At 36.5% G+C, this 23,179-nt stretch overlaps 4 protein-coding genes across 7 annotated transcripts; 3 read left to right on the top strand and 1 right to left on the bottom strand.

Annotated features, from left to right (window-relative positions):
- The first annotated feature begins 789 nt into the window (after window positions 1-789).
- On the top strand, window positions 790-5,303 carry LOC111435076 (serine/threonine-protein kinase HT1-like). 2 transcript variants are annotated; one of them, XM_023072407.1, is made up of 6 exons: window positions 790-1,469; window positions 1,567-1,699; window positions 1,847-2,042; window positions 3,050-3,174; window positions 3,266-3,424; window positions 4,577-4,882. In XM_023072407.1, the coding sequence occupies exons 1-6, from the start codon at window positions 1,339-1,341 to the stop codon at window positions 4,604-4,606; spliced, it is 774 nt and encodes a 257-aa protein (XP_022928175.1). In that variant the 5' UTR covers window positions 790-1,338; the 3' UTR covers window positions 4,607-4,882. The 2 variants fall into 2 exon arrangements, with proteins under 2 accessions (XP_022928175.1, XP_022928174.1); XM_023072406.1 differs by having other exon boundaries at window positions 791-1,469; window positions 4,746-5,303.
- On the bottom strand, window positions 5,170-7,647 carry LOC111435083. Of its 3 annotated transcripts, none has more exons than XR_002709027.1 (4): window positions 7,108-7,647; window positions 6,104-6,308; window positions 5,328-5,423; window positions 5,170-5,260 (listed from the first exon to the last, which is right to left on the bottom strand). XR_002709027.1 is itself a non-coding variant. In XM_023072418.1 (2 exons), the coding sequence occupies exons 1-2, from the start codon at window positions 7,525-7,527 to the stop codon at window positions 6,150-6,152; spliced, it is 579 nt and encodes a 192-aa protein (XP_022928186.1). In that variant the 5' UTR covers window positions 7,528-7,647; the 3' UTR covers window positions 5,841-6,149. The 3 variants fall into 3 exon arrangements, 1 of the variants encoding a protein (XP_022928186.1); XR_002709028.1 differs by having other exon boundaries at window positions 5,328-5,414; XM_023072418.1 differs by lacking the exons at window positions 5,170-5,260; window positions 5,328-5,423 and having other exon boundaries at window positions 5,841-6,308.
- Window positions 7,648-9,026: 1,379 nt separating this feature from the next.
- On the top strand, window positions 9,027-16,829 carry LOC111435081. Its single transcript, XM_023072416.1, has 9 exons — window positions 9,027-9,348; window positions 10,496-10,589; window positions 10,759-10,835; window positions 11,679-11,773; window positions 11,915-12,000; window positions 15,104-15,157; window positions 15,247-15,400; window positions 15,594-15,607; window positions 16,504-16,829. Exons 1-9 carry the CDS (start codon window positions 9,231-9,233, stop codon window positions 16,610-16,612), a joined length of 801 nt encoding a protein of 266 aa, XP_022928184.1. The 5' UTR covers window positions 9,027-9,230; the 3' UTR covers window positions 16,613-16,829.
- Window positions 16,830-17,973: 1,144 nt separating this feature from the next.
- On the top strand, window positions 17,974-22,796 carry LOC111435075 (pentatricopeptide repeat-containing protein At4g35850, mitochondrial). Its single transcript, XM_023072405.1, has 13 exons — window positions 17,974-18,110; window positions 18,201-18,339; window positions 18,441-18,603; window positions 18,730-18,795; window positions 18,902-18,999; window positions 19,251-19,368; window positions 19,453-19,662; window positions 19,961-20,037; window positions 20,844-20,937; window positions 21,250-21,315; window positions 21,398-21,475; window positions 21,617-21,718; window positions 22,316-22,796. Exons 1-13 carry the CDS (start codon window positions 18,086-18,088, stop codon window positions 22,415-22,417), a joined length of 1,338 nt encoding a protein of 445 aa, XP_022928173.1. The 5' UTR covers window positions 17,974-18,085; the 3' UTR covers window positions 22,418-22,796.
- Window positions 22,797-23,179: the final 383 nt, after the last annotated feature.

The raw sequence follows: 23,179 nt of genomic DNA, 5'->3' as shown, positions 1-23,179 counted from the left end.
ACCATTAATTGGATTTATTTTAATATAAAATCACCCAAATTTCAAATTACTCTTCACGAGCTTCCATATAACTAGGGACCCAGGACCCATTTGGAAAATTCACGTTTAAACAGAGAATAGAGAGGGAGCATGAAAAAAATAAGCTCTCGAGATCCATTTTGAAGATGGAGAATTCGCTTACAGAGAGGGAACTTAGAGAAAACTCTTTGATGCCTATTAACTCGTAGGACTCGAAACCCATTTCGAAGAGGAAAAATTTGCATTTAAAGAGAGATATACAGAGGGAACTTAGAGAAAACTCTTTGATGCCCATTTAACTTGTAGGACCCGAGACCCATTTCGAAGAGGAGAAATTTGCGTTTAAAGAGAGATATAGGGAGGGAACTTAGAGAAAACTCTTTGATACCCATTTAACCCATAGGACCCGAGACCTATTTCAAAGAGAAGAAATTTACGTTTAAAGAGAGAATAGAGATAGCACAAAGAAAACTCTTATTCATATTTGTTACTATTATTACCGTAATAAAAGGTTGAAAATCACGATGTAATATTAAAATTTAAATTTTAAAAAATTACTTTAGTCTCGTTATAATAACATTTTTGTTTTCAAAGGTAACATATTTTTTTTTATTTAAATAATTTTAAAAATAAACTAAAAAACACAAAGAAAACTCTTGTTCATATTTTTTTTAATTTTTTAATTTTTTTAGTTTTTAAATTTTTTTAATTAGACGTAACAGATCTTGGCCTTATCCGTGCATTTGGCCTTCCGTTCAAAATCCAATTTTTTTCTTCTTCAATTTTTTGCATTCAAAGTCAAATCACGAGCCGCGCTCTACAGTGCACAGTAACTCAACTCTTTTGCAGCTTTAAATTGCCGATGGCAACTGCATTCACTTCCATACGCGGAGAAGCATCAATTTCACTGCTCAATTTCAGCCGCTCCCTTCCTTTTTCATTGCTCTTCTCCTTTTCCCTTCACCGATTGCGATATCATAATTTATTGCCTTCTTCCCTGCTTCTTCTGACACTAATCTTTTTTGTTTTCCCCCAATTTCCCCATTTTTATATTCTGGGGCTGCTGGATTTTCCGCTTCCTACATGTGGAGTGGTATATGCTTTCCCCACCAAGCACAAGAATCCGCTCAATTTCTCGATCCGTTTGCGAGATTTTAGGGATGGGTGATTTCACTTCTTTTGTCTTTGGTTTAGTACTGCCTCCGTACCCTTTGAGTTTCTGATGGGTCTTTTATGGGAAAGGTTTGTGTGAGGGGACTGAAACGAGGAGGAAGTTAGAGAGTGTAGTCAAGGTGTTTGATAAAAGTCCTGAGTGAAGATATGGATTCTGGTAATGGGTTTTATTCAACTGGTGAATTCAATTTGGATGCCAAATGGTTGATTGATCCTAAGCATCTTTTTGTTGGGCCGAAGATTGGGGAAGGTGCCCATGCCAAGGTGTATGAGGGAAAGTACGTTTTTACTGATCTTAATTGGTTTTTCTGCCTGTTCTTTTGTTTGTCTGAAATCTGATATATTAAAAACCTCTGTTTCTGTCTCTTCTCTCAGGTACAAAAATCAGATTGTGGCTATTAAAATGGTGGGTAAAGGAGATACTCCTGAGAGGATAGCTAGAAGAGAAGCTCGGTTTGCTAGAGAGGTTGCAATGTTGTCCAAAGTGCAACACAAGAACTTAGTGAAGGCAATGATCAATTCTACTTTTGGAAGTTCTTTTTTTCTTTGTCTAAACTTCATACTTGGTTCTGGTGATTGCCGTTGTGATGCTTTTCTAGTGTTTCTCATGTTCTAACTGTGCTACTCAATTGATGAACTTTTTTTTTTGCTTCAGTTTATTGGCGCTTGCAAGGAACCTATGATGGTTATAGTGACCGAATTACTTACAGGTGGAACATTGCGCAAATACCTCTTGAATTTGAGGCCAAGGAGCCTGGAACTTGACGTTGCGATCGGGTTTGCGCTTGATATTGCTCGTGCAGTGGAGTGTTTACACTCCCATGGAATCATTCACCGTGACCTTAAACCAGGTACAGACATTTACACTAATCTCTTGGAGTTAAGCTGATGACACTCTGATGCCATTTTACTGAATTGTGTATGGCATAGAATCCTTTTGGTGGATTCATCATTTCCTTCTGCCCTGAAAACTGCCTTCTAATAGAGCTACTGAATTTGGAAGAGAGAAGGAAAAAATATGGAGGTTTTTCTTTACTGAATTTGATTATGAATCACGTTTGATGGCCTTCTGATATAGCAGTTACAATGGATTTCTGCTGTTTGAAATGAGGTCTTCTTAAGCTTCAACTGTTTTTTTTACAATGAATTATATCTTAAAAGTCCTCCGGGCCGTTCGGGCTTCCCCTCAAGGTTTTTAAAACGCGTCTTTTAAGGAGAGGTTTCTACACCCTTATAAACGATGTTTTGTTCTCCTCCCCAACCAATGTGGGATCTCAAAATCCACCCCCACCTTCGGGCCCAGCGTCTTTGCTGGCACACCGCCTTGTGTCCACCCCCCTTCAGGGCTCAGCCTACTCGCTGGCACATCGCCCGGTGCTTGACTCTAATACCATTTATAACGACCTAAGCACACCACTGGCTTATATTGTCTTCTTTGAGCTTTCCCTTTCGGGCTTCTCCTCAAGGTTTTTAAAACGCGTTTGTGAGGGAGAGTTTCACACCCTTATAAAGAATGTTTTGTTCTCATCCCCAACCGACGTAGGATCTCACATATTTTGTGTGTGGATTCAGTTTCAACATGATCATACCAATATCTTAATCTGATTACGTGGTTCAAACTACGAAGGTCCAAAACCTTTTCAAATCAATGTTTACGTCTCATGATGTGATTGCTTCAAACCATAAATCAATTTGTTTTCTGAACTGATTTCAAGGAAGTTGGTTGGATAGTTCATAATACCGAATGCAAACTCCAACCATGTAGACATGTTAAAATTGACTTGAAAACATTCAAGTGAAGTATATTCATACAAATTTCTGGTTCATAAGTAGCTCTAATGAGACCCTTTCATTGCAGAGAACTTGATATTGACTGCAGACCATAAAACAGTTAAGCTTGCTGATTTTGGTTTGGCTAGAGAAGAATCAGTCACAGAGATGATGACTGCAGAAACAGGAACATATAGATGGATGGCTCCGGAGGTGCTTTTTTTTCCCAAGTCTTTTTCTTTATGGTTAAAATGTTGATATGGTTCTTATGCTCTTAACAACTTTTATTTTCATTTGTTGGCAGCTCTATAGCACAGTAACTTTAAAACATGGAGATAAAAAGCATTACAATCATAAAGTTGATGCTTACAGCTTTGCCATTGTATTGTGGGAGCTCATTCTTAACAGGTTGCCTTTCGAAGGCATGTCGAATTTACAGGCGGCATATGCAGCTGCTTTTAAGGTAAGCATGTATTGTAATATAATGTCTTATAATTATCCTGTAACTGTCCAAGCCCACTGATAGTAGATATTGTCCGCTTTGGCCCGTTACGTATCGCCATCAGTCTCATGATTTTAAAATGCATCTGTTAGGTAGAGTTTCCTAACCCTTATAAGAAATTATTCGTTCTTCTCAAGCCAGTTTTAGATGGTCATTTGGTATCCTATGAAATCTTGGGTCAGAATCCCAACTAGTTTCTCTAGGACTCTTTAACTTGGAAAGGTTTGAATTACATCTTTAAACTTTCAATTTGAATTCCAAGAACAGTGATGATTTGAGGTAATGGGGGTATGAGTGGTACAAGGGAGTAGTAGGTGAGTTAAAAATAATAACAATAAAGTGAGCTGACAAGTTTAAATTGGATCTGATTGCCTGACTCATCAAATCTTACCTACCTTTAGCTTAATCTAGTGGACCTACTCTCTTCTGCTTCTCCTTGCATCATAGTATCAAATTACTACTCATTATTATTTGTTTAAACAGTCTGTTCCTGACAACTTTCTATTTTTATCTCTATGATTATGATGTCCCATCAAATTTTATGTTATTACATTGATTAATCTTATCTCACTTTGGTCGGAGAGGAACAAAACATTATTTTACAAGGACGTGGAAATCTCTTTTTGTTAGACGCATTTAATAGTGACATCATTAGTGTCAGGTTCTGAGCGGTGTACTTTGAGTGGAAGTCCAAAAGGAAAAGCTCAAAGAGTATAATATCTGCTGGCGGTGGGCTTGGACGGTTACAAATGGTATCAGAGTTAGGTTTCGGGTGATGTACTAGCGAGAACGCTGGGCTTCCAAAGGAGGTGGATTGTGAGATCCCACGTTGGTTGGAGAGGGAAACAAAACATTCTTTGTAAGGGTGTTGAAATCTCTCCCTAATAAATGCATTTTAAAACCTAAAGGAGAAACACATCAGAAAAATCTCAAAGAGGACAATATCTGTAGTGAACTTGAGCATCCACGCACCTAAAATAATGATATGAAAAAAAATATATACATTTCATGTAACACCTGAAAGTATATGAAACTGCAGCCCTTCTCTTATTAACCCTTGATTATATGATCTTTCATGCACAATTTGCCTGAAAGTAGATAACAAATGTCAAGGTACATGAAGAATGTTCTTATTTCCAGTGAAGAAAATGACTTAAAGCAAACTCGAAGATGTCAAATGGCAGTTTAGAGGAACTGCACTACTAAACAAGTTCAATAATCAGTTCTTTATTGTAGCACATCTCAAATGCCCTGTTCTAACTCTTAGCTTTGGTGTTTTCAGAACATGAGGCCTAGTGCTGAAAATCTTCCAGAAGACTTGGCTTTAATAGTGACATCATGTTGGAGAGAGGATCCAAATACAAGGCCAAACTTCAGCCAGATTATACAGATGCTATTGCAGTCCCTTTCTAAAATATCACCACGAGCACCTGCGATCCCACCTCGGATATGTGCTGAAGATGTCGTTATGCCACCCGAATCTCCCAGTACAAATTCCTTGATGGCTGTAAGGCACGGCTCGGGGGAAGCGTCACACGGCATGATCGAAGAAAACCCAACAAGCTCCTTCTTCTGCTTTAACAAGTGTTACTGATCCAAAGGCACAGTTCGACTTATGTAGATTTAGTTCTCTGAGAATGCCCAATAAGCCAAACAGTAAAATGTAAGAAAGTTTGGGATTACTGTCAACTCAAGAAAAAGTTTGAGAATCTTAGCTTTTTCCAAGAGATGTGTAGGATCATTGAGTGCTGGCACACCCATCTTTCCAACAATCAAGAATCTTGGCATGTAATGTTTCTGAATTCTATTGGGAATTAGATAATGAGAAATTCAATGATCATAATGGTTGTAAAGAAATCTTTACCTCTTTTTAACTGATATCACTGCTTTCCTATAAATGTCTGCCTTCCTTGCAATAGTTGTGCAAAAGCAAACCTGTGCACTTAAAACCCTACATTTCCTACTTAAAGCAACATCAGGAATCATCAGGAATCAGAAAAAAGAAGCACAAAGGGGTCCAACGACTCACAAAAATGAGAACATTCGATGTTTTCATCGACATTCTATAATAATTCAACCATTAAATTTCTTACAATATCGACAATGAACTAAGTAGAATAGAACATTCATTAAAGAAGCACAAAGGGTACAACAACTCACAAAAATTAGAACATTTATCGACATTCTATAATAATTCGATCATTAAATTTCTTTCAATATCGATAATAAACTAAGTAGAATAGAACGTTCACTATAGAAGTACAAAGGGTCCAACAACTCACAAAAATTAGAACATTCATCAATATGTTGATATTTTCATCGACATTCTATAATAATTCGACCATTAAATTTCTTACAATATCGACAATAAACTAAGTAGAATAGAACATTCATTAAAGAAGCACAAAGGGTACAACAACCCACAAAAGTTAGAACATTCATTACTATGTTGATATTTTCACGACATTCTATAATAATTCGACCATTCGAGCATTAAATTTCTTTTAGTATCGACAATAAACTAAGTAGAATAGCATGATGAGGGAGAGGCATATACTTGAGGGTTCACAATCTATTGTAACAAAGAATGTGATCTCCACAAGTATGCTACAGATTAGTTTTTACATAGTAAGAGCTTACAAATGGAAGGTCCCCAGCTTCTGTTTCTCTTCATTGCCCAAGTTTTTTATTCGTCACATAGTGAGGCCATGAGTTCACGAGGTGATGCCCAAATTGGAAGATCGATTAGACACTGTTTCAATTGGTCTGCTTCCGTTTTGCACAATGCTTCGGCGATATCACAAAGATTTGAAACATTACGAATGATGGCTTCCTGACCTTCCACCTGCACAGATATAATTATTAGGATGGATCACCTAATTGAGAAACTATTTCTTTTTTAAACACTATGGTGGCCAGAGGAAAAGATGCTTTGGGAGGGGCCCGTTCTTTGCATTATGCTCCAACCCACCCTAATAATTCTGAAGAAGTCGACCCAATTTTGCCTATTCTGATGCCAACTCTAGGAGATAACAAAATTATATAATTGAAGTTTCTACTCGAAGCTTCGACCCATTGGAGGGTATCTCCAACATGGGTTGGCTTTTGTTACCTCAATTATATTCAAGTGATCGAGAGTTTTAACTAAATATTGGCTGGCTTTTGGAGTAATGTAATCGAGAAATTCCAACACTGGTTAGCGAAAAATGACGAGTTTCTCTCCTGATCTCAGTCGGGATAGCAAATTGGAGTTGAAGTTAGCCAGCAGTTAGGGAAAAATTGGCATTCCAATGGCCGGGATTTCAAAATTCCGCGTCCTCGTAATCAAATGGTTGCTTGAATATGGTGTTGATAGTGGATTTCTTAAATCTAAACCTCATACCACTGAAAGAGGAACATGTTTGGTCTCATAATTTGTTGAGCGAGCAAAGGAATAATCAATTCGAACACAATTTCAGCCAATTTGAAGAGAAAGACGCAAACTGAACTGGAAATTCGTTCTATCTAGACATTAAATTTTGCCAACAAATGATGAATTACGAGAAATTTGAGGAAATTCCTGGATGAATTAACGCATGAAGCTATAAATTTAAATCCATTGCGTCTTTTCCCCAAATTATGATACAAAACCGAGGGCAACATACCTGAGAGAGAAGATCCTCCACCATTGACGCGCAAGACAGCTCCTTCTCCTGAACCGAGTTCAACGAGGAAGCCTCCAGAAACAACGCCGTTCCTTCTTCCCCTTCCCGCCGGTACTGTTCCTGCAGCTTCCGAGTCCTCTCCTCCGTTGCCCGCAAGTTGTTCGACAAAACCTCCCACTGTTCAATCTCTCTCTGGTACTTGGCTCTAACCTTCAACAACGTCATCCTCCTGCGCTCTCGCCGCCGATTCTCCTCTGCCTCAAGGTCCGCCGCCTGAGCCACCGACGAGCGAGCTGCAACGGCTTCCGCCGGGTCCAGCCGGCGCCTCTTCCGCTTGTAGACAAAGCCATCGTCGTTGCAGAGCTCCCAATCCCCTTCTTCTTCTACAGACATAGATATGGCTGCAGCAATCGACTCCATGAAAGGAAACCGAGCGAGAAACGAACCAGAGGGAAGAGTAGAACAGGCGCTCTCAATCAGCCTTCAATTCCCTCAAATTTTCGAAATACGACGACATTTGTGGGCGCCTCAGAGCGCGCGAGATCGCCAAAATAATAATAATAAATAAATAAATAATAATAAGCGTCGTCCATTGGGCCTCGAATTTCTTCGGCCCAACTCAACATTAAAGCCCATATATTGGGGCCCAACATTAAAAGCCCATATATTAGGCCCAAATTTAAAAGCCCATATATTAGGCCCAAAACTTGCTTACTCTCAAGAAAGGAAATATACCTATACCTATACACATATATATATATATATACCAAATAAGTCGACATCAGGCTAGTGCTCGGTCTTATACACTGTAATGTCTGACTCGAGTAGGTTTTTTTAGAGATGTGGTACGAGTAAGGATTTAGTGAGTACATATTAGACGCATGTCCTTCTTCCATATTTACTGAAGAACACGAGGGTTTTGAGGGTGCACTCTTGGGGTAGATGGGCTCGAGCCAGTTCGATCTACTCGACTTGTGCATGATCATTGTTTGATTTGTCTGGGATAGACCTTATGATCTTTGTTGGTGATTTCACTCATGATAGGGCTCTATCTTGTAGATCTGTTTGGATCGATATATTGTTTATTGATCTTTGTAAATCATCAGTTTTCATGGAGATTTTGGTCTTTCGATAGATATATCGTTTATGTAAGATTTGAATGCATCACTGGTATCGGTTACAAGCTTAAATATTCTTAATTTAAAAAAAAAAAAAAACACAGGGTACGATTGTGTTGGGTTGTAACCTTATTTTAAAGCTGATTCGACCAAAAAATGTAAACCCAAACTAAAAAAGGAAACCCAACCCTGCCCAACTTGTATGGTTCGGGTTAAGTTGTCCAGATTGGTATGGTTACTAGGTCATATGAATACCCGATTGAATAGTAACAATTATATAGTTTGAACGTTACACTGTAATAATCTATATAGTTTACAAATGTTTTGTGCATATTCCTTAAAAAAAAAGAAACTACTTCGTGTGATTAAATAACTCCCGAACATGTATTTAATATTCAAAATTTGTTTATATAGATATATATACATATTAAAATATTAGAATCAAAATAAAATTTAATAAATCAGATTTAAATAAATTATTTATAATAAAAGCATTTTTTTTCTGTTTTCTAAATATTTATTTTGGTATCTAATAAATTTTAAATTTTTTTAAAAAAATTGTAATAATTTTGTAAATTAAGAAAAAATATCACAAAATTTAAAAATATTTATTATATATAAAATAAAAATTTGAAAATTATTTTCATAGTTCACAAACTTATTAATATTATATATATATAATAAACTATAAAAATTGTTCAAAATTTTTAAAATTTGAAGGATTTATAATAATTCTTAATTTTTTTTTATTTTATATATAATAAATAAATAATGTATATAATTAACGCTTCTTCACAACCATGCAATTCTCTCAGCTCCCCCATCTCTCTCTAGAAATTTTTAGAGGGGAAAAACAAAATTATATATAAATTTTCAGTTGGAAGAGGGGCATTGAATGAGGAACCCAGAAGCCCAAATTTTTAGGTAGGATTTAGATTTTTTGTTGTTGTTCTTCAACAGTTCGATTTGATTAGCGCTAAAATTTCCTACTCGGACCACTGAGCAATGTCGTCGCTCGACATTGACGGGATTTTGGTTAACACGAAGGAGCTCGATCGGCTCCGGAAGGAGCAGGAGGTTGTTGTTCTTGAGATTAACAAGATGCACAAGAAACTCCTCGCCAGTGAGTATTCTTTCGTTCTTAAAGCTTTTCGTCGAATCATAATTGTTTTCTTTTATGAGTTTGGTGTTTTGTTATTATTTTTTGAGATCAAGCTGGTAGGAATTGACCAAAATCGTCGATTCTTGCTCTGCTGCTGGTTTTGATAGTTGATGAACTGACGGTTGAAATTTGGGCGAGGTTACGATAATCTGAGAGTTGTTGCATTTTGGAATTTTGCTGGAAATTACTTGAGTCTGTTTCTTTTTTCTTTTTGGGAACAATAATTGAGTTTGTTAAGGAGCTGATATTCAGTGATCGATGAAAAATTTGGGGTTTCTGTAAAATTTTATGCCGGATTTTGTATGCTATAGGCTCAATTTTAAGTGTTTCTTGACAAAGAGACTGATTCAATGAGCTTCAATGGTTCAACCTGAAATAAGAGGAAACTTTCTGAAAACAAATCAGTAGCATTCAAAGCATTTTATTTATAATAATACAATGATAAGAAAAGACAACACTAAATAACAAAGGCTATAAGAATAACTTAAAAGCTATCAGTCTAAACTATCTTAATTAACTAAACCAAACCAATTTATTGTCCTATCAATTTTCTACTGTGTTAAGAGGATCAAATGCTACTTTGTTTTTTGTTTTTTTTTTTTCTCAGTTTTCTGGGAGGGTCAATATATACAGTCATAATTATGGGTGTGCAGATAGTTATTCCGCTTGGCGGGATACATGTTAGAGATGTCAAGGTAGTGACGTTATATAACAAGTTCATGAAAAAGGTGCATTGTAGTATTGTTGGATCATAGTTTGATGAATCTTTTCACGTATGTCGTGCAAAGGCCAGCCCCTACCATATTCTTTTATGATGGAAATTTGAAATGTGTCATTACATCTTACATTTGATTCTTGTGTTTACTAAGTGATGACAATGAGGTAAGATGCAATAAGACAAATGTTAAATCCAAAATTTTGTTCTAGAGCTTCAATGTTTATATGAATTTGGAAGGCGAGGATGATAACCTCAATAATTTTAATCGTTTTTCGATTGTTAACTAAAACAGAAGAGTACAAAATGTTCAGGAGTTAATCACCTCACTTTCTGTCCGGTGCTTCTAAAGAGTTCTATTTTTACTAATGTTTCGTATTTGGTTGTTTGCAGCTCCTAAGGTGGTTGAGAAGCCTGGGGATAATTCATTGTCCAAACTGAAGCATTTATATACTCAAGCAAAACAGCTTTCAGAGGATGAAGTGAGGTAGGTTTACTCTAGTTTTCCTTGAAATTCATACTTCAGAGTCTGTTTAATCGTGTTTTACATTTTGCGTGTCCTAGATACGTACGAGTAAAAATCATTTATCTACCCTCAGTATATCTGTATCATAAATATTGCACCTGGCATTGAAGTCCATATTTTTTTATTGCAGCGTTTCCACGACCTTATTGGGCCAACTTGAAACTTTGCTGCCCGCTGGACCTCCTGGGCAACCAAGGAGAAGGATAGGTGTTTGCAATAATTATTCAACTATACTGTGTTTTAATAATAACTTCAAAGAGATTTTTAATTCAGGCTTTTGATAAATGACAATTCTTAAGATATGTTAACATTATCTTGAACAGAGATGCAATCATGTTTTCCATTCTTCCGTTCCATTTACTCCTGTCCAATTATTACACACTTGGTTAACCACAGGACGAGACTCATTTGTGTTCAAATAAAGACTAATTGTAATTAACAGAAAGGTAGTATTAATAGATGTCACAATCGAGACAACTGGACTCCTTTTGATTTTATTGGAAGCTTGAATACTAAATGTGTTTTCTTTCCTTTGTTGCTCCTGAATTTGAAGCTTTCTTTATGGGTGGTCGATTAATTTGAGCCATGAATTGAGTTGCTTTATTACTGTATATAATGTTGTCTAATACTTGTGGACCTACTGATGGTGTCTGAAATAGAAATTTTGAGTTTCTATTCTTGAGGAGACAGCTTTATGTCCATCTGTTCTACCTATTCTGATTACCGAACGCACACATCTCTGTAGGTATGAATATATCTGCACTTATGATTGCTACATGGATGATAGGGGAAAGGAAATTGGCTTTTGTATTTGTTTGCTCGATATTTTTCTCACCTTCAACCATGGGGAAAGGATTGCCTAGAATGACATCTTTGATTTAGTTATATAGCTACTTATGACTATCAACTGCAAAGCAATCATTAATTCTTTACTATTGTTTCCCTTATTAGCAAACAGCCATTAGTGTATTGCTGCTTCTCTTGTTAGATTTTGAAGATATGTTATGAAGCAGTTATCTGTAGATTTTCTCATTTCAATGTATATGGCAGAGAAAGCGAAGAGAATGAAGGCAGATCCCGATAATGCTCGGCTTTCACCTGCCATGAGAAACCTTGAGGCTTGTGCTAATCTGAAGGATGAACAGGTCTGAATGTCATCTGCCAGTTTGTTTATCTCTGTTTTTATATGTTATTATTATTTTTTTGCTAAAAATAATTCAATTGCTTTGCTTTGATTAATTTCAACTAAAAGCAGTTATTTAGTTATCATCTACTCTTATATTCAGGTGGCAGCCAGGGTGACACCAGATGGGGCTGAGAAGGATGAATGGTTTATTGTAAAAGTGATGCACTTCGATAAGGAGACAAAACTGTAAGTTCAATTATCCTAGCAAATCCTTAAGAGAAAGGTCTGATGGAAGTTGAGTAGAATTATTTTTTTTATTTGAAAAGAAAAGCAACTAATTAGTAGGAATTATCTTTCATAAACAACTCATAACTTATCGGGCCCCTCTTTTCGAGAAGACCAAATTTTAACATTGCCTTCTCACAAGCTACTCAATATTAGTAATCAATGACTTGTGACTTTGTGTCAGTTTCCCCTTTTGGAATTAACTATACGTAATAGTTAATATGGAGGTATATGCAAAATATTATTGAAAGAATGAGATACAGGGCTCTTATGATTTATGTAGAAGGATTAGCCTTAGGAGATATTTGTGTAATTCATGAGTTAATAGCCAAGTTAAGAATGAATGATATTTATTAAGGAGTGTTGAAGGATAATTGTGTAATCCCATTAAATAAGGGAAGTAGTTGATCTCTCTAAGGGGCATGTAGTTTTCTAAAAATAAATAAGAAAAACCAGAAGCTAATTTAGATTTGGAACATGGTATCAGAGCTTTTTTATTCCAGAAAATCTGACTAAAACCAAACCCTAACTCAATCGGTGAAGCCTTCATAGCTGCCGATCATCCATCATATAAAGTTTTATTCAGAGCTTTTATAGCTGTTGTCAAGTTTTATTTGGAGCCTTTATAGCTACCGCAAATACGTTCCATTCGGTAAAATTCTAAATAAAATTCTGTTTCTGCAAGCCCATATCCATTCGGTATGCACTGCCCAGAAAATTCCATTCGGCAAGCCTCCCACTGTTTCAAATTCTAGCCCCATATCAAACAAATCCAAATCCATTGTTTTTCAAATTCAACAAATAAGTATACCCACTGTTCTGCAAACCCACCACGTTCAAGGTAGGATTTTTCCGTCGTGACTTGGGTAAATTTTGCTCCATGCTATATTTTCCTCCAGACCAAGACCCACCAATTCATTATGTCAGAAAAATCTCAAGACATTCTTCCCATCGTCATCATAAAGTAACAAATTCCGAGATTCGGGTTTGAAGTATTCAGTAATGGAGGGAACCAAAGGCGTTGTAGGAAGAAAATGAGGTGACAAAACTAAGATCTTTGAATCCATCAAGTCTGGACTCCAATTCCCATATGGAAGAATCAGACGGTACCTTAAGAAAGGCCACTATTGAAAGTCTACTTCGTAGATCATGAGTCCAACCCTATAAGAAAGGCCACTATTGAAAGTCTACTTCGTAGATCATGAGTCCAACCCTATTTTAGTAGAGTTACCAACTGAACCACACACTCCAAGAGGAGTAAGCACGAGAGAGGCGAGCAACGCCCATGGATGTGCTCCAAGGGGATAGTATGCATGAGTTATATGCTCTCACGGCTTCAGCTGACGGATGTGCTGACAAAAGAAATTCATAGCTAACACAAATTTATTTGAAGCCTTTCTTTCTAGCCAGAGAGAATGAACGCTATTTTAGAGCAATCCCCTTTGGCAGCCGTGTCTCAATCCCAATGTGATTGATCATCCGAAAAGACCGAGATTTAGAAGTAGGGCGGGTGTCTAAAGCCCAAGTTATCTCTCTGAATCAGTTTAATGAGTGAAAATCTGCCACTCGTTTGGTGACACCGAAGTTTCTCGCTAAATCGAATTGCTTGATGAGACTCGGGAGGTAGACCAGTTTGCTTTTGATTTGGGGGAAACCTAGGGTACCTAATAAAAAAACATTTTTTGTAATTGGCTCACCAAGGCGATGCCTTTATAGCTACTATGGACAAACTTATTCGAAGCCTTCACATCAACCGTGGAAAAATTTGGAAACCTAGGGTACCTAATGAAAAAACATTTTTTGTAATTGGCTCACCAAGGTGATGCCTTTATAGCTACTATGGACAAACTTATTCGAAGCCTTCATATCTACCGTGGAAAAATTTATTGGGAGCCTTCTTAGCTATTGTGGACAAATTTATTGGGAGTCTTCTTAGCTACCATGGACAAATTTATTCGGAGCCTTCATAGCTACCGTTGAAAAATTTATTTAGAGTCTTCATAGTTACTGTTTACTTATTTATTCGGGCCTTCATAGCTATTTGACAAATTTATTCGGGCCTTCATAGCTATTTGACAAATTTATTCACACTCTTCATAGCTACCATTGACAAATTTATTTAGAGCCTTCATAGCTACCGATCATCCACCTGGACCAAATGTATTCGGAGCTTTCATAGCTACCTTGGAAGTCATGCCTTGACGTTGAAGTCGTATCGTCAAAGTCGTGTGATCAATATTGCCATAAACCTATTTAGTCCTAGCTGAGTAATAGATATATTCATTCCCAGGTTGTGGGGGTGTCAAAGGATTAGCCTTTAAGTTAGGAGATATTTGTGTAATTCATGAGTGAGTGTCCAAGTTGAGAATGAATGATATTTATTATCCAGCTTGAGGGGGAGTGTTGATCAGCTTGAAATGGAGGGTCGAAGAATATTTGTGGAATCCCATTAAATGAGAGAAGCAGTTGACCTCCCTAATTTATATTGATTGAGACCTAGTATATAGAGATTTATTGCTATCTTATTGACTATTATCTAGGGATTTAATTAGATTACCTAAAAATTCATCGATTTAGATTTAGTAGGTCTTTTCTCATTAAAGGGACATATAATTCTCTGAAAATAAATAAAACAAACAACAATCTAATTTTGACTTGCAACCCTTTAAAATCTAACAACTTCATCATTTCAACTGTTCAACTGTGCTTCTTGCTTTCTCATTCATTATTGTTTTACATGTTTGATTGCGTGCTCTGACATCATTTAGAGCTTACATTGTGAATTTTTACAACTAATCAAATCATTTAAAACATGCTTTATTGTTATAATTGCACTTGGACGATCTTCATTGAAAATCGTACTTTCTTTTCACATTCGTAGTCGTTGGTCTAAGATTGAGTTGCATCATGCTGTAAGTTTGACACGAATCTTGATGCAATCTCATGGGTGATTTTTCATATGAAAAAAAGGAAAAAACGACCTTAAAGATGTTACGATTTTAGACATCAAATCTCCTTTACGATAGATATTTCGTTGTGTATTATGTAATATGCATATGCACAGATTTGAAGTACTAGATGAAGAGCCAGGCGATGAAGATGAAGGTGGAGGGCAGAGGTAAAGCTATGTGATTATATCCTTGCATTTAAAGTTCTTTATGCAGTTCGATACCTAATCATCCATTGTTTAATTCAATTGAATTTCAGAAAATACAAGTTACCAATGTCAGCCATCATTCCTTTTCCAAAACGAAATGATCCTTCTACTGTCCCTGAATTCCTACCTGGAAGACGCGTTTTAGCCGTTTATCCAGGAACAACCGCTCTTTATAGGGCAACGGTTGTCAACGGTCATCGCAAGGTCATTATCATCTCATTCACACACCTTCTTCTATTATATTTATAGCAACACAAACCTGTCTCAACTCTCTTGCTTCTAACCTCTTAGGCTGTGTTAACATACATTATACTTGTTTATTTTATGTACAACTGACTGACAAGTAAATTTCTTTTGAAATGGATGGCATCCTTTTGATAACTCCGCATGCTTCCAGAGGAAGACAGATGAGTAAGTTACCCTTTTTTTTCATAAATATTTTAAAGTTCATCACTTCATTTCTACTCTGATTTTCACTCTTTGATTGGTGTTTTGATTCCTTTAATTTCTCATGTGAAATAACATCTCTAGACCCTGATTGGCCATGAAATATAGGGGAAAACGTTACCTTTTCTGCCGTCCGTTTTGATCTCTTATGAACTATAGATGGGTTCAGGGTTTCCTCGTGTTCGAACTCGGTCACCCAAATGCTATTTTGCTTTAGTTTCTCATGTGAAATAACATCTCTTGATTGGCAATGAAATATAGGGGAAAACGTTACCTTTTCTGCCGTCCGTTTTGATCTCTTTCGAAGTATAGATGGGTTCAATGAGGGCTTCCTCATGTTCGAACTCGGTCACCCAAATTCTATTTTGACTTGATCTTAAAGGGTTTAGGGGGAACTTAGGATGACTTTCAGAAGGGTGGAAAGAGCTTTTAAAATTTGTCATGACATCAAAAGTGCTTAGGAAAAGAAGTACTTTTAAGGTATTCGTGTGTTGTTTCTGTTTTGAGTTTATTTTTCCCATTTATGATATATATTGCCACCACTTTTGATCTCTCTAGTACCACTTTTCGGCACGGTCAATTACGTTGCCTCAGGATGGTTCGATGTGGTTTGATTTTCCTGTTTCATTTACTTTGGGTGTTGCCATCGGTCCCGATTCCGACCTATTGTCTTGTACCAATTTTCAACTGAAAAAGTTTCTCCCCTTCAATTCTTGATTATTTTTTCATGTCAAATGATGTGGGTTCATGATCTTTACCGTCCATGCCAACTTTTGTAACTCATCACTACGTAGAAACAACACGAAACTACATGATCTGTCGTGCGTTACAAATTCATCCTCGTGTTTTCTTCTGGACAGTTACGTGTTGGAATTTGACGACGACGAGGAAGACGGGTCGTCGACGTTGCCCCAGAGAACAGTACCCTTTCATAAGGTGGTGGCCTTGCCTGAAGGACTTCGCCAGTAAGCTGCCTGTATTTATATTTGTGAATAAAATACAAGGTTGTAAATCGTAGACTAAAAATTCTGCATTCTCTACTTCACATTTGTGTTTAAATTTGAGAGATGACAATGTATGCAATATCTCTTCACACTTCGCCTGCTCATGATGAGTTATTAGTGATCCTTTTTCAATGGTTGGAGGAATGCCAATAATATGCCTTCTCATGGGTGAATGTTATCCATGTTTTGTGTATTAAAAATGAGTATTGGTCTTTATTTGAACACTTCATTCGATCGACAACCAACGTAAACGAAACCCAAGAAAAGGTTGAACCCGACATCTCTTAAGCTTCATCGGGTCATGGGTGTGCATGTCAACATATCGTGGCTCGACTTGAGGTGGGCTTTTGGACCTTTGGCCCAATGGTCTCTCTATTTCGATCGTGTATCATCTTGGTTTTGTAGTTAGTAGTCCTATAGGGTGTACTCAATGTGTCCGAGCTCGCCCCACATATGTATTAGAAATGATACCTTGGGGCGGATGTAAAGCTAAACCAATAGCTTTGCCTCCAAGAACAGAAGACTGTGTTGGTTGTAAGAGATGAGAATTTGCCTGTCTGACGGATTTCTTGAGTGTTCGCTTTTATTTATGGCATGAAACTACTCGAAGCATGGGTCTAGCTTATTGATACGTTCTCGAAAATCACCCTTGAATCCATTTGATTTCTTTTTTACCGACAAAAACACGTGCTCGAAAATGATTTCTTTGGATTTTATTTCATTGTCCAAATTACAACAAAAAGACATATGTACCAGCTCAAACCCATGCTAGCAGATATTGTCGTCAGCCTCGGTTTTAAAATGCCTCTGCCAGTGAGAGGTTTTCACACTCTTCGGTCTCACGATTTTAAAAATGGCTCTACTAGGGAGAAGTTTTCGCACTCTTATTAGTAATGCTTCATTCTCCCCTTCTATAAATGATATTCCAAAATTATCGATTAATAGGACGGGGCAATATCGATCGAGAAGTTAGAGGTTCAAATACCTCCACCTACAACTCTTTGAACTAAAAAAAATCGAGTTAACAATTAAACATTAATTTGAAAATATTTTTTTAATAGTTAATATTTTAATTTTCAATTTTGGAGAGTTTAAGTTTAAAAGAATATAACTAATTTGTACATTTTGCAATATTTAAGAGCTTAATTTGGTAAAATTAGGGAAATTTAAATTTCATAATAATTTTCCTAATGCAATCCATAGTCTTCTGAAGTTCAGTGGGCCCATTAAATTGGGCTTTTGACTTTTAGGCCCATCAAAGAATTCCATCGTCCCGATAAATTTGGGCCAGGCCTATAAACGAGGCCCATCGTATATAAAAAGCCCAATACCGTCGAACCCCCCGCGCAAAAACGGGAGGGTTTTGGAGAGAAAAACCTCGCCGGAGAAACAGACTAGGCTCCATTTCTCTCCGCTCCGTCGATCGATTTCAGTACCAATGAAGCTCCTTCAATCTGTCACCAGTACTGCTTCATCTCTCTGAATTTGTTCATTCCTCAATTTCGATCCATTGTTTTAGCTTATACGCTTCTCGTTTTTCCATTTATGTTCAGGTCACAGCCGCTCGCTTGTTCGTCTTCTTGGACAGCGTCGATCCTTTGCTGTTTCTACTGAAGAGTACAGTAAAAGGAATTACGCCGACAACGTCTCCGAGTACAACACTGTAATTGGCTCCATCACTGCTCAGAGAAGGTATTGTTTCTGTTTCCTTCTTTTCTCGCCTTTTTTATTGTTCGGTTTTTTTGTTCTTGTGTATTTTAAATGATGTGTTGTGTTATGTGTATCTGGTTCAGGTATTTCTTGTTGAGGGATGTGTATGATGATATGATGTTGGATGGAGTGCAGCCTACAATGGACGTTTTCCATTCGCTGATTACTGGATCCATGAAAGGCGCTCGTTTCCAAGATGCATTTTTCTTCAGAGATGAAATGAAGGCCATGGGGTTGATTCCTGATGTAGGTACTTTTTGGAAATGAATTGAGTCTTTTTTCTCTCTCTCACGTTATGCTCTAAATCTTTCGATTCTTCATTTTCTTATTTTTGGCAACCTTTGTTTCTGTATGTGCATATATGTTTTGTAGGTTACTCTGTATAACATGCTGATCTCATTATGTGGTAAATGCAACAACTCTGAAGAGGCTGTCCGGGTAGGTTTCTGTTTGTTTTTAAAGCCCAACTTTTTTTTTTTTATAGTCATCGAAGGAAAATTCAGAACTTTCTGTTGATTTTCAACTATTCTGTGTTTGATTGAAGATCTTAGATGAGATGAGGAGATATGAAGTGAAGCCACATTCACAGACATACATCTGCCTACTTAATGCCTGTGCAGTTGCTGGTAGATTAGATCGCGTGTATGCTACTTCTTTCACTACCTACACTCTTATTCTTTTGCCTGCAAGTATTATAATCCTGTATCCTTAATGTTGTATCTGATAAATCGATGGAAGAAAAACTATCACCACTACATTCAGTCACTTTCTATTTCCTAAGATTAATGGCCTTAGATTCATCTTCACCTTGCTCTTAGTTTTTTTTCCAAACAATCGAGTATATCTTGGAGACTCGGTATAATAATTGACAAGGTTTTTCGTCGATATTTTAGGTATACAATTGTCAGAGATATGACTGCTGCTGGCCTTGGCTTAAACAAGTTCTGCTATACTGGACTTATAGCTGCACATATGAACAAGAAACCTGTGGCTGATGATTTTGCTACTAAAGTAACAATCACCTTAGCTGTTTTTCTTGTCCTTGTAATGTTTGGTTGGTGATTTATGAACACAATTTTACTTTTCTATGATAAGGTTGTTGAATTTGTTGAACGGTCGAAGGAATGGTTATCAGTTGATGCATCAAGTGCAACGGCTGAAAATGTGATGATGGGTGTTTCAGAAGAGGAACTGTACAATATTCCTACTGCGGAATATGTTCATAGGCGTGGAGGTTTTTTGAACAGACAATTGACTATTTATCATGTTGCTTTGCATGCCTGTGCGAATCTCAAGAATGTAGAGGTATCTGATTCTTAATTCCAGCAACATCTGGATATATATTGTTGGATAAACTTATTCAGATCAGTCCCTCTTTATTTCATTTTTGTGCAATTGCATATATGATCCTGCTATATTTAGGTCTTCTAATATGTAATATCATCATTTCTTACATAGTAGATGTCATCTATTCTCTTTTATAATCATGTTATAACTTAATTTCTATCATGCAATGTGTCTAAATGTCCTTGTTATGAATTTCTGTATAAAATACTTATGTTTCTTATCAGCTTTTTTTTTTTTTTTTTTCAAATCAAAGTAGGTGATGGAGACCATAATGGACATGTTAAAGAAGGATGGAAAAACTCCCGATGTTTTCATAGTAATACAAGTCATGAGGTGAAAGGCTCTTTCCAAAAACTAAATTGTGTTGTCTAATCCACGCAGTTTATAATTAAATGTCAAAGCATGGATCAACTCGGTTTGCATTATTGCACTAATTGCACGAGAATATTTTTTGGCTCACAATTACCTCAATTCTGCAATTTGTTCAGATTGAATTGGTTAGGTGTTCATCAGATCACTTCTTGTTTTGATGGGAATGACTGCAGCCATAAATTCTAAAGATCAAACTGTGATGTTATTATAACTATGAAGTTTGTATAGATCTAATGAAACTACAACTTGCCCTTGTTTCTGCATTGATCCACCAAGCTTGATCTAATGTGGTTGCCAGTTGAGTGTTCTTTGGTTTACTATTAGACCAGTAGTGGAAGCATGAATTGGCTTGATTGAACTCATTTTAGCAGCTCTTTTCATAATTCTGTTTCTGTTTTTAACATACTCCGCTTGGTGGCTTTTGTATTGGTGGTTTTTTTTTCATATTCTCGTATCGTTTATACTTGACATGTAGTTTGAATGAAAGTGGTGATGATCACATATCAGTAGTGTGCAAAAGTTACTTTTGTCTTGTTTTGTTATTTTTGGCATCTCATTTGTAGGATACTTGGTGGTCAAATTTCCTACCGAGTCATTTGTAGGATACCTGTTTTGTTATTTTGGCATCTCATCTCATTTGTAGGACACATGTCTGGCTAGGACTGCTAATACAGTTCTTCTGCTAAATATTTGTATGGAGTTAGAGGCTTGTTTATAAATATTGATTATACAGGACATAAGTATTGTTTATAACTAACTTCTCACAGATGCTATCTACATTCTGGAGATATTGATCGTGGTCTTAAAGCTTTTGAGGAGCACTTGAATTCTGGGGGTCTTCCCGCAGCAGAACTCTATGCAGTGAGTTTGGCCCAACTATGTTTCTGCTTTTACTGCATATTAACTGTTTCTTATCCAAAAAAAGGCAAAAAAAAAAAAAAAATCTATAGTCCTTGTTATCTTGGCTTTTTATGTTTGAGTGTCTGTCAGAGATTTCTCAGAATCGTGAGAGAGAGTGTGAGTTAACTGTTTCTAATATTTGTGTATTTTATCTCCCTTCCAAATGAGATTGCTGTAGTCTAGACACTTGAAACGAGTGATACAAGATTTTTCATTTAAGGAATTCAAGATAACTATTACAGAGATTTAGCTATTGTTTTCATGTGGTTGTAGACGCTTGTTGAGGGAGCCATGATTGGTTATACGCCAAAGGGAATGCAATTGGCTCAAGAAACACTGGTAACTTCCAATTTCTACTAAAATTACAATAGAAATTGACTTGATCTAAGGAATGTTATTTTGAATTTAATGCTTATTGCAGGTAAATATGAATTCCAGGGGCTTTTTCTTGAACCCCAAATTAGGGAGTGACCTCCTCCTTGCAGCAGCGGGAGAGAAGGTAGGTTGATGGTTTATCACATTTTTAGATCACGAGACCCTTGTGGGTAACAGCTAGCTGCTCAAAATTCTGAAATTTATCACTGTAGGTTCATGTGATTAAAAAATGAGTTATTTATTTATTTATTGTATTACCATGCAGACCGGTGGGTATACGACTGCAAATTATATATGGGATCTCTTGCAAGCTCGAAAGATAACTCCTTCATTTCCAGCTGTGGAAGCTTATTACAATGGATTGAAGGTGATTCTCTTGGCTTTCACTTTAATTCTTTTATTATGGTATTTGTTATCCTCGGCATTGATATTTGATAATTAATACATACAACTCCATTCTAGTAGTAGTTAGAGTCTGGTCGAGTTGACATTCATCAGAGGTTTACCCAATTACTGGCATTCATTTCGGTGATATTTGATAGTTTCTCTTTTGAAGGCATCTTATTCTTGTGTATTCTTGCACTAAATCAAATTGAGTAGAAGTTTACTACCTAAAATGCTTGAGATTTGAAATAAACTAAAAATAACTGTAACAGTATACCTGGAAAACTATGAAAGAATGTATTTCCATTGTACGTAATATATTGAGTGTATTCCCCACATTTGACTCTAAATGATTTGGTAGTTTGAATCGAACCGAAAGTTCGATAATCAAGTTTGATATGTGTCCCTGCTTGAAAGATATTACCTAAGCCTATGATAAACAGTGCTTTATTTTACTATCTACATATACTTGGTTACGTTTACTAATTCATTGAGCTCCCCAATCACGGGATATGCTTTTTTTGTCTCTGTTTTTGTAAGTCAAAAGTTCCTTTGCTAATGGAAAGCTTTTGATTTGTAGGAACGTGAGATTCCTGAAGAAGATCCTAGGCTTTTATTAGTTTCTCGAACCTACAGCAATCTTCGGGTTAGATCTGGTGGCAGTGGACCTGGCCGATCATAATTCAAATCAAAACGATGCAGGGCACAGTTGCCATCGGTTTCTCACTGCCAGTATCGATATTGGTGAGCTTTTGCAGTGACCTTATAGCTAACCATATTGAGAAAGGTTTGCAGGGACCTTATATTGATGTACCTGTTAGATGGAGAGAGGTTTGCCAAAAAGATTTTATGTATGTTACTGGTTGACATAGAATCATGCTGTGGGTTAGGAATAGCTAGATTGTCTCTTACATTTGAAATTGCCAAATCCAAATTCTTTCAGAATAATATCAACCATGATTTCAATGGATTCTTCTTTGTCAGTTGAAATTATTGTGCATTATGATGTGTTAACCGATTTTCTTAAAGTGAAAGTGGAGATTTGATAGCAATTTGTTTTGGCTTTAGATTGGTTGGATGTTTATTTACATCTTATTGTGTTTGTGCAATTCCATTAGTTCATGAGTATTCATTTCATTCTCAGATGGTAATTAATATATATTCTTTTTATGATATCAAAGTTTTACTAAAGAAAAATATTATATATTTCATTATAAGGTTGGATTACAAATGTGAGATCGCACGCCGGGTTAGAGAGGAGAATAAAGCATTTTTTATAAGGGTCTGGAAACTTCTCTCCGGTATATGCGTTTTTAAATCGTGAGATTGATGACGATACATAAGGGCTCCAAACGGGTAATATTTGTTAGCAAGGAATTTGGATTGTTACTAATGATATCATAACCCGACATTAAGCAGTGTGCCAATGAGGACATAGGACTCT

The sequence above is a fragment of the Cucurbita moschata genome, unplaced genomic scaffold (genome assembly GCF_002738365.1).
Source record: "Cucurbita moschata cultivar Rifu unplaced genomic scaffold, Cmos_1.0 Cmo_Scf00048, whole genome shotgun sequence".
NCBI lineage: Eukaryota > Viridiplantae > Streptophyta > Magnoliopsida > Cucurbitales > Cucurbitaceae > Cucurbita > Cucurbita moschata.
Note: the sequence above shows the minus strand (reverse complement) of the source record. Positions and strands in the feature narration are given on the sequence as shown.

Excerpts from the sequence above, each read along its gene's own strand:
- LOC111435075 (XM_023072405.1), top strand. The coding sequence starts at position 18,086 with ATGAAGCTCCTTCAATCTGTCACCA. Across the intron at positions 19,000-19,250 it reads GCTGGTAGATTAGATCGCGT|GTATACAATTGTCAGAGATA; the intron begins GTATGCTACTTC and ends TCGATATTTTAG. Across the intron at positions 21,719-22,315 it reads CTTATTACAATGGATTGAAG|GAACGTGAGATTCCTGAAGA; the intron begins GTGATTCTCTTG and ends TTTGATTTGTAG.
- LOC111435083 (XM_023072418.1), bottom strand. The coding sequence starts at position 7,527 with ATGGAGTCGATTGCTGCAGCCATATCTATGTCTGTAGAAGAAGAAGGG. Across the intron at positions 6,309-7,107 it reads TGGAGGATCTTCTCTCTCAG|GTGGAAGGTCAGGAAGCCAT; the intron begins GTATGTTGCCCT and ends ATATCTGTGCAG.
- LOC111435076 (XM_023072406.1), top strand. The coding sequence starts at position 1,339 with ATGGATTCTGGTAATGGGTTTTATTCAACTGGTGAATTCAATTTGGAT. Across the intron at positions 1,700-1,846 it reads AACACAAGAACTTAGTGAAG|TTTATTGGCGCTTGCAAGGA; the intron begins GCAATGATCAAT and ends TTTTTGCTTCAG. Across the intron at positions 2,043-3,049 it reads TCACCGTGACCTTAAACCAG|AGAACTTGATATTGACTGCA; the intron begins GTACAGACATTT and ends CTTTCATTGCAG.
- LOC111435081 (XM_023072416.1), top strand. The coding sequence starts at position 9,231 with ATGTCGTCGCTCGACATTGACGGGATTTTGGTTAACACGAAGGAGCTC. Across the intron at positions 10,590-10,758 it reads CTTTCAGAGGATGAAGTGAG|CGTTTCCACGACCTTATTGG; the intron begins GTAGGTTTACTC and ends TTTTTATTGCAG. Across the intron at positions 12,001-15,103 it reads TTCGATAAGGAGACAAAACT|ATTTGAAGTACTAGATGAAG; the intron begins GTAAGTTCAATT and ends GCATATGCACAG.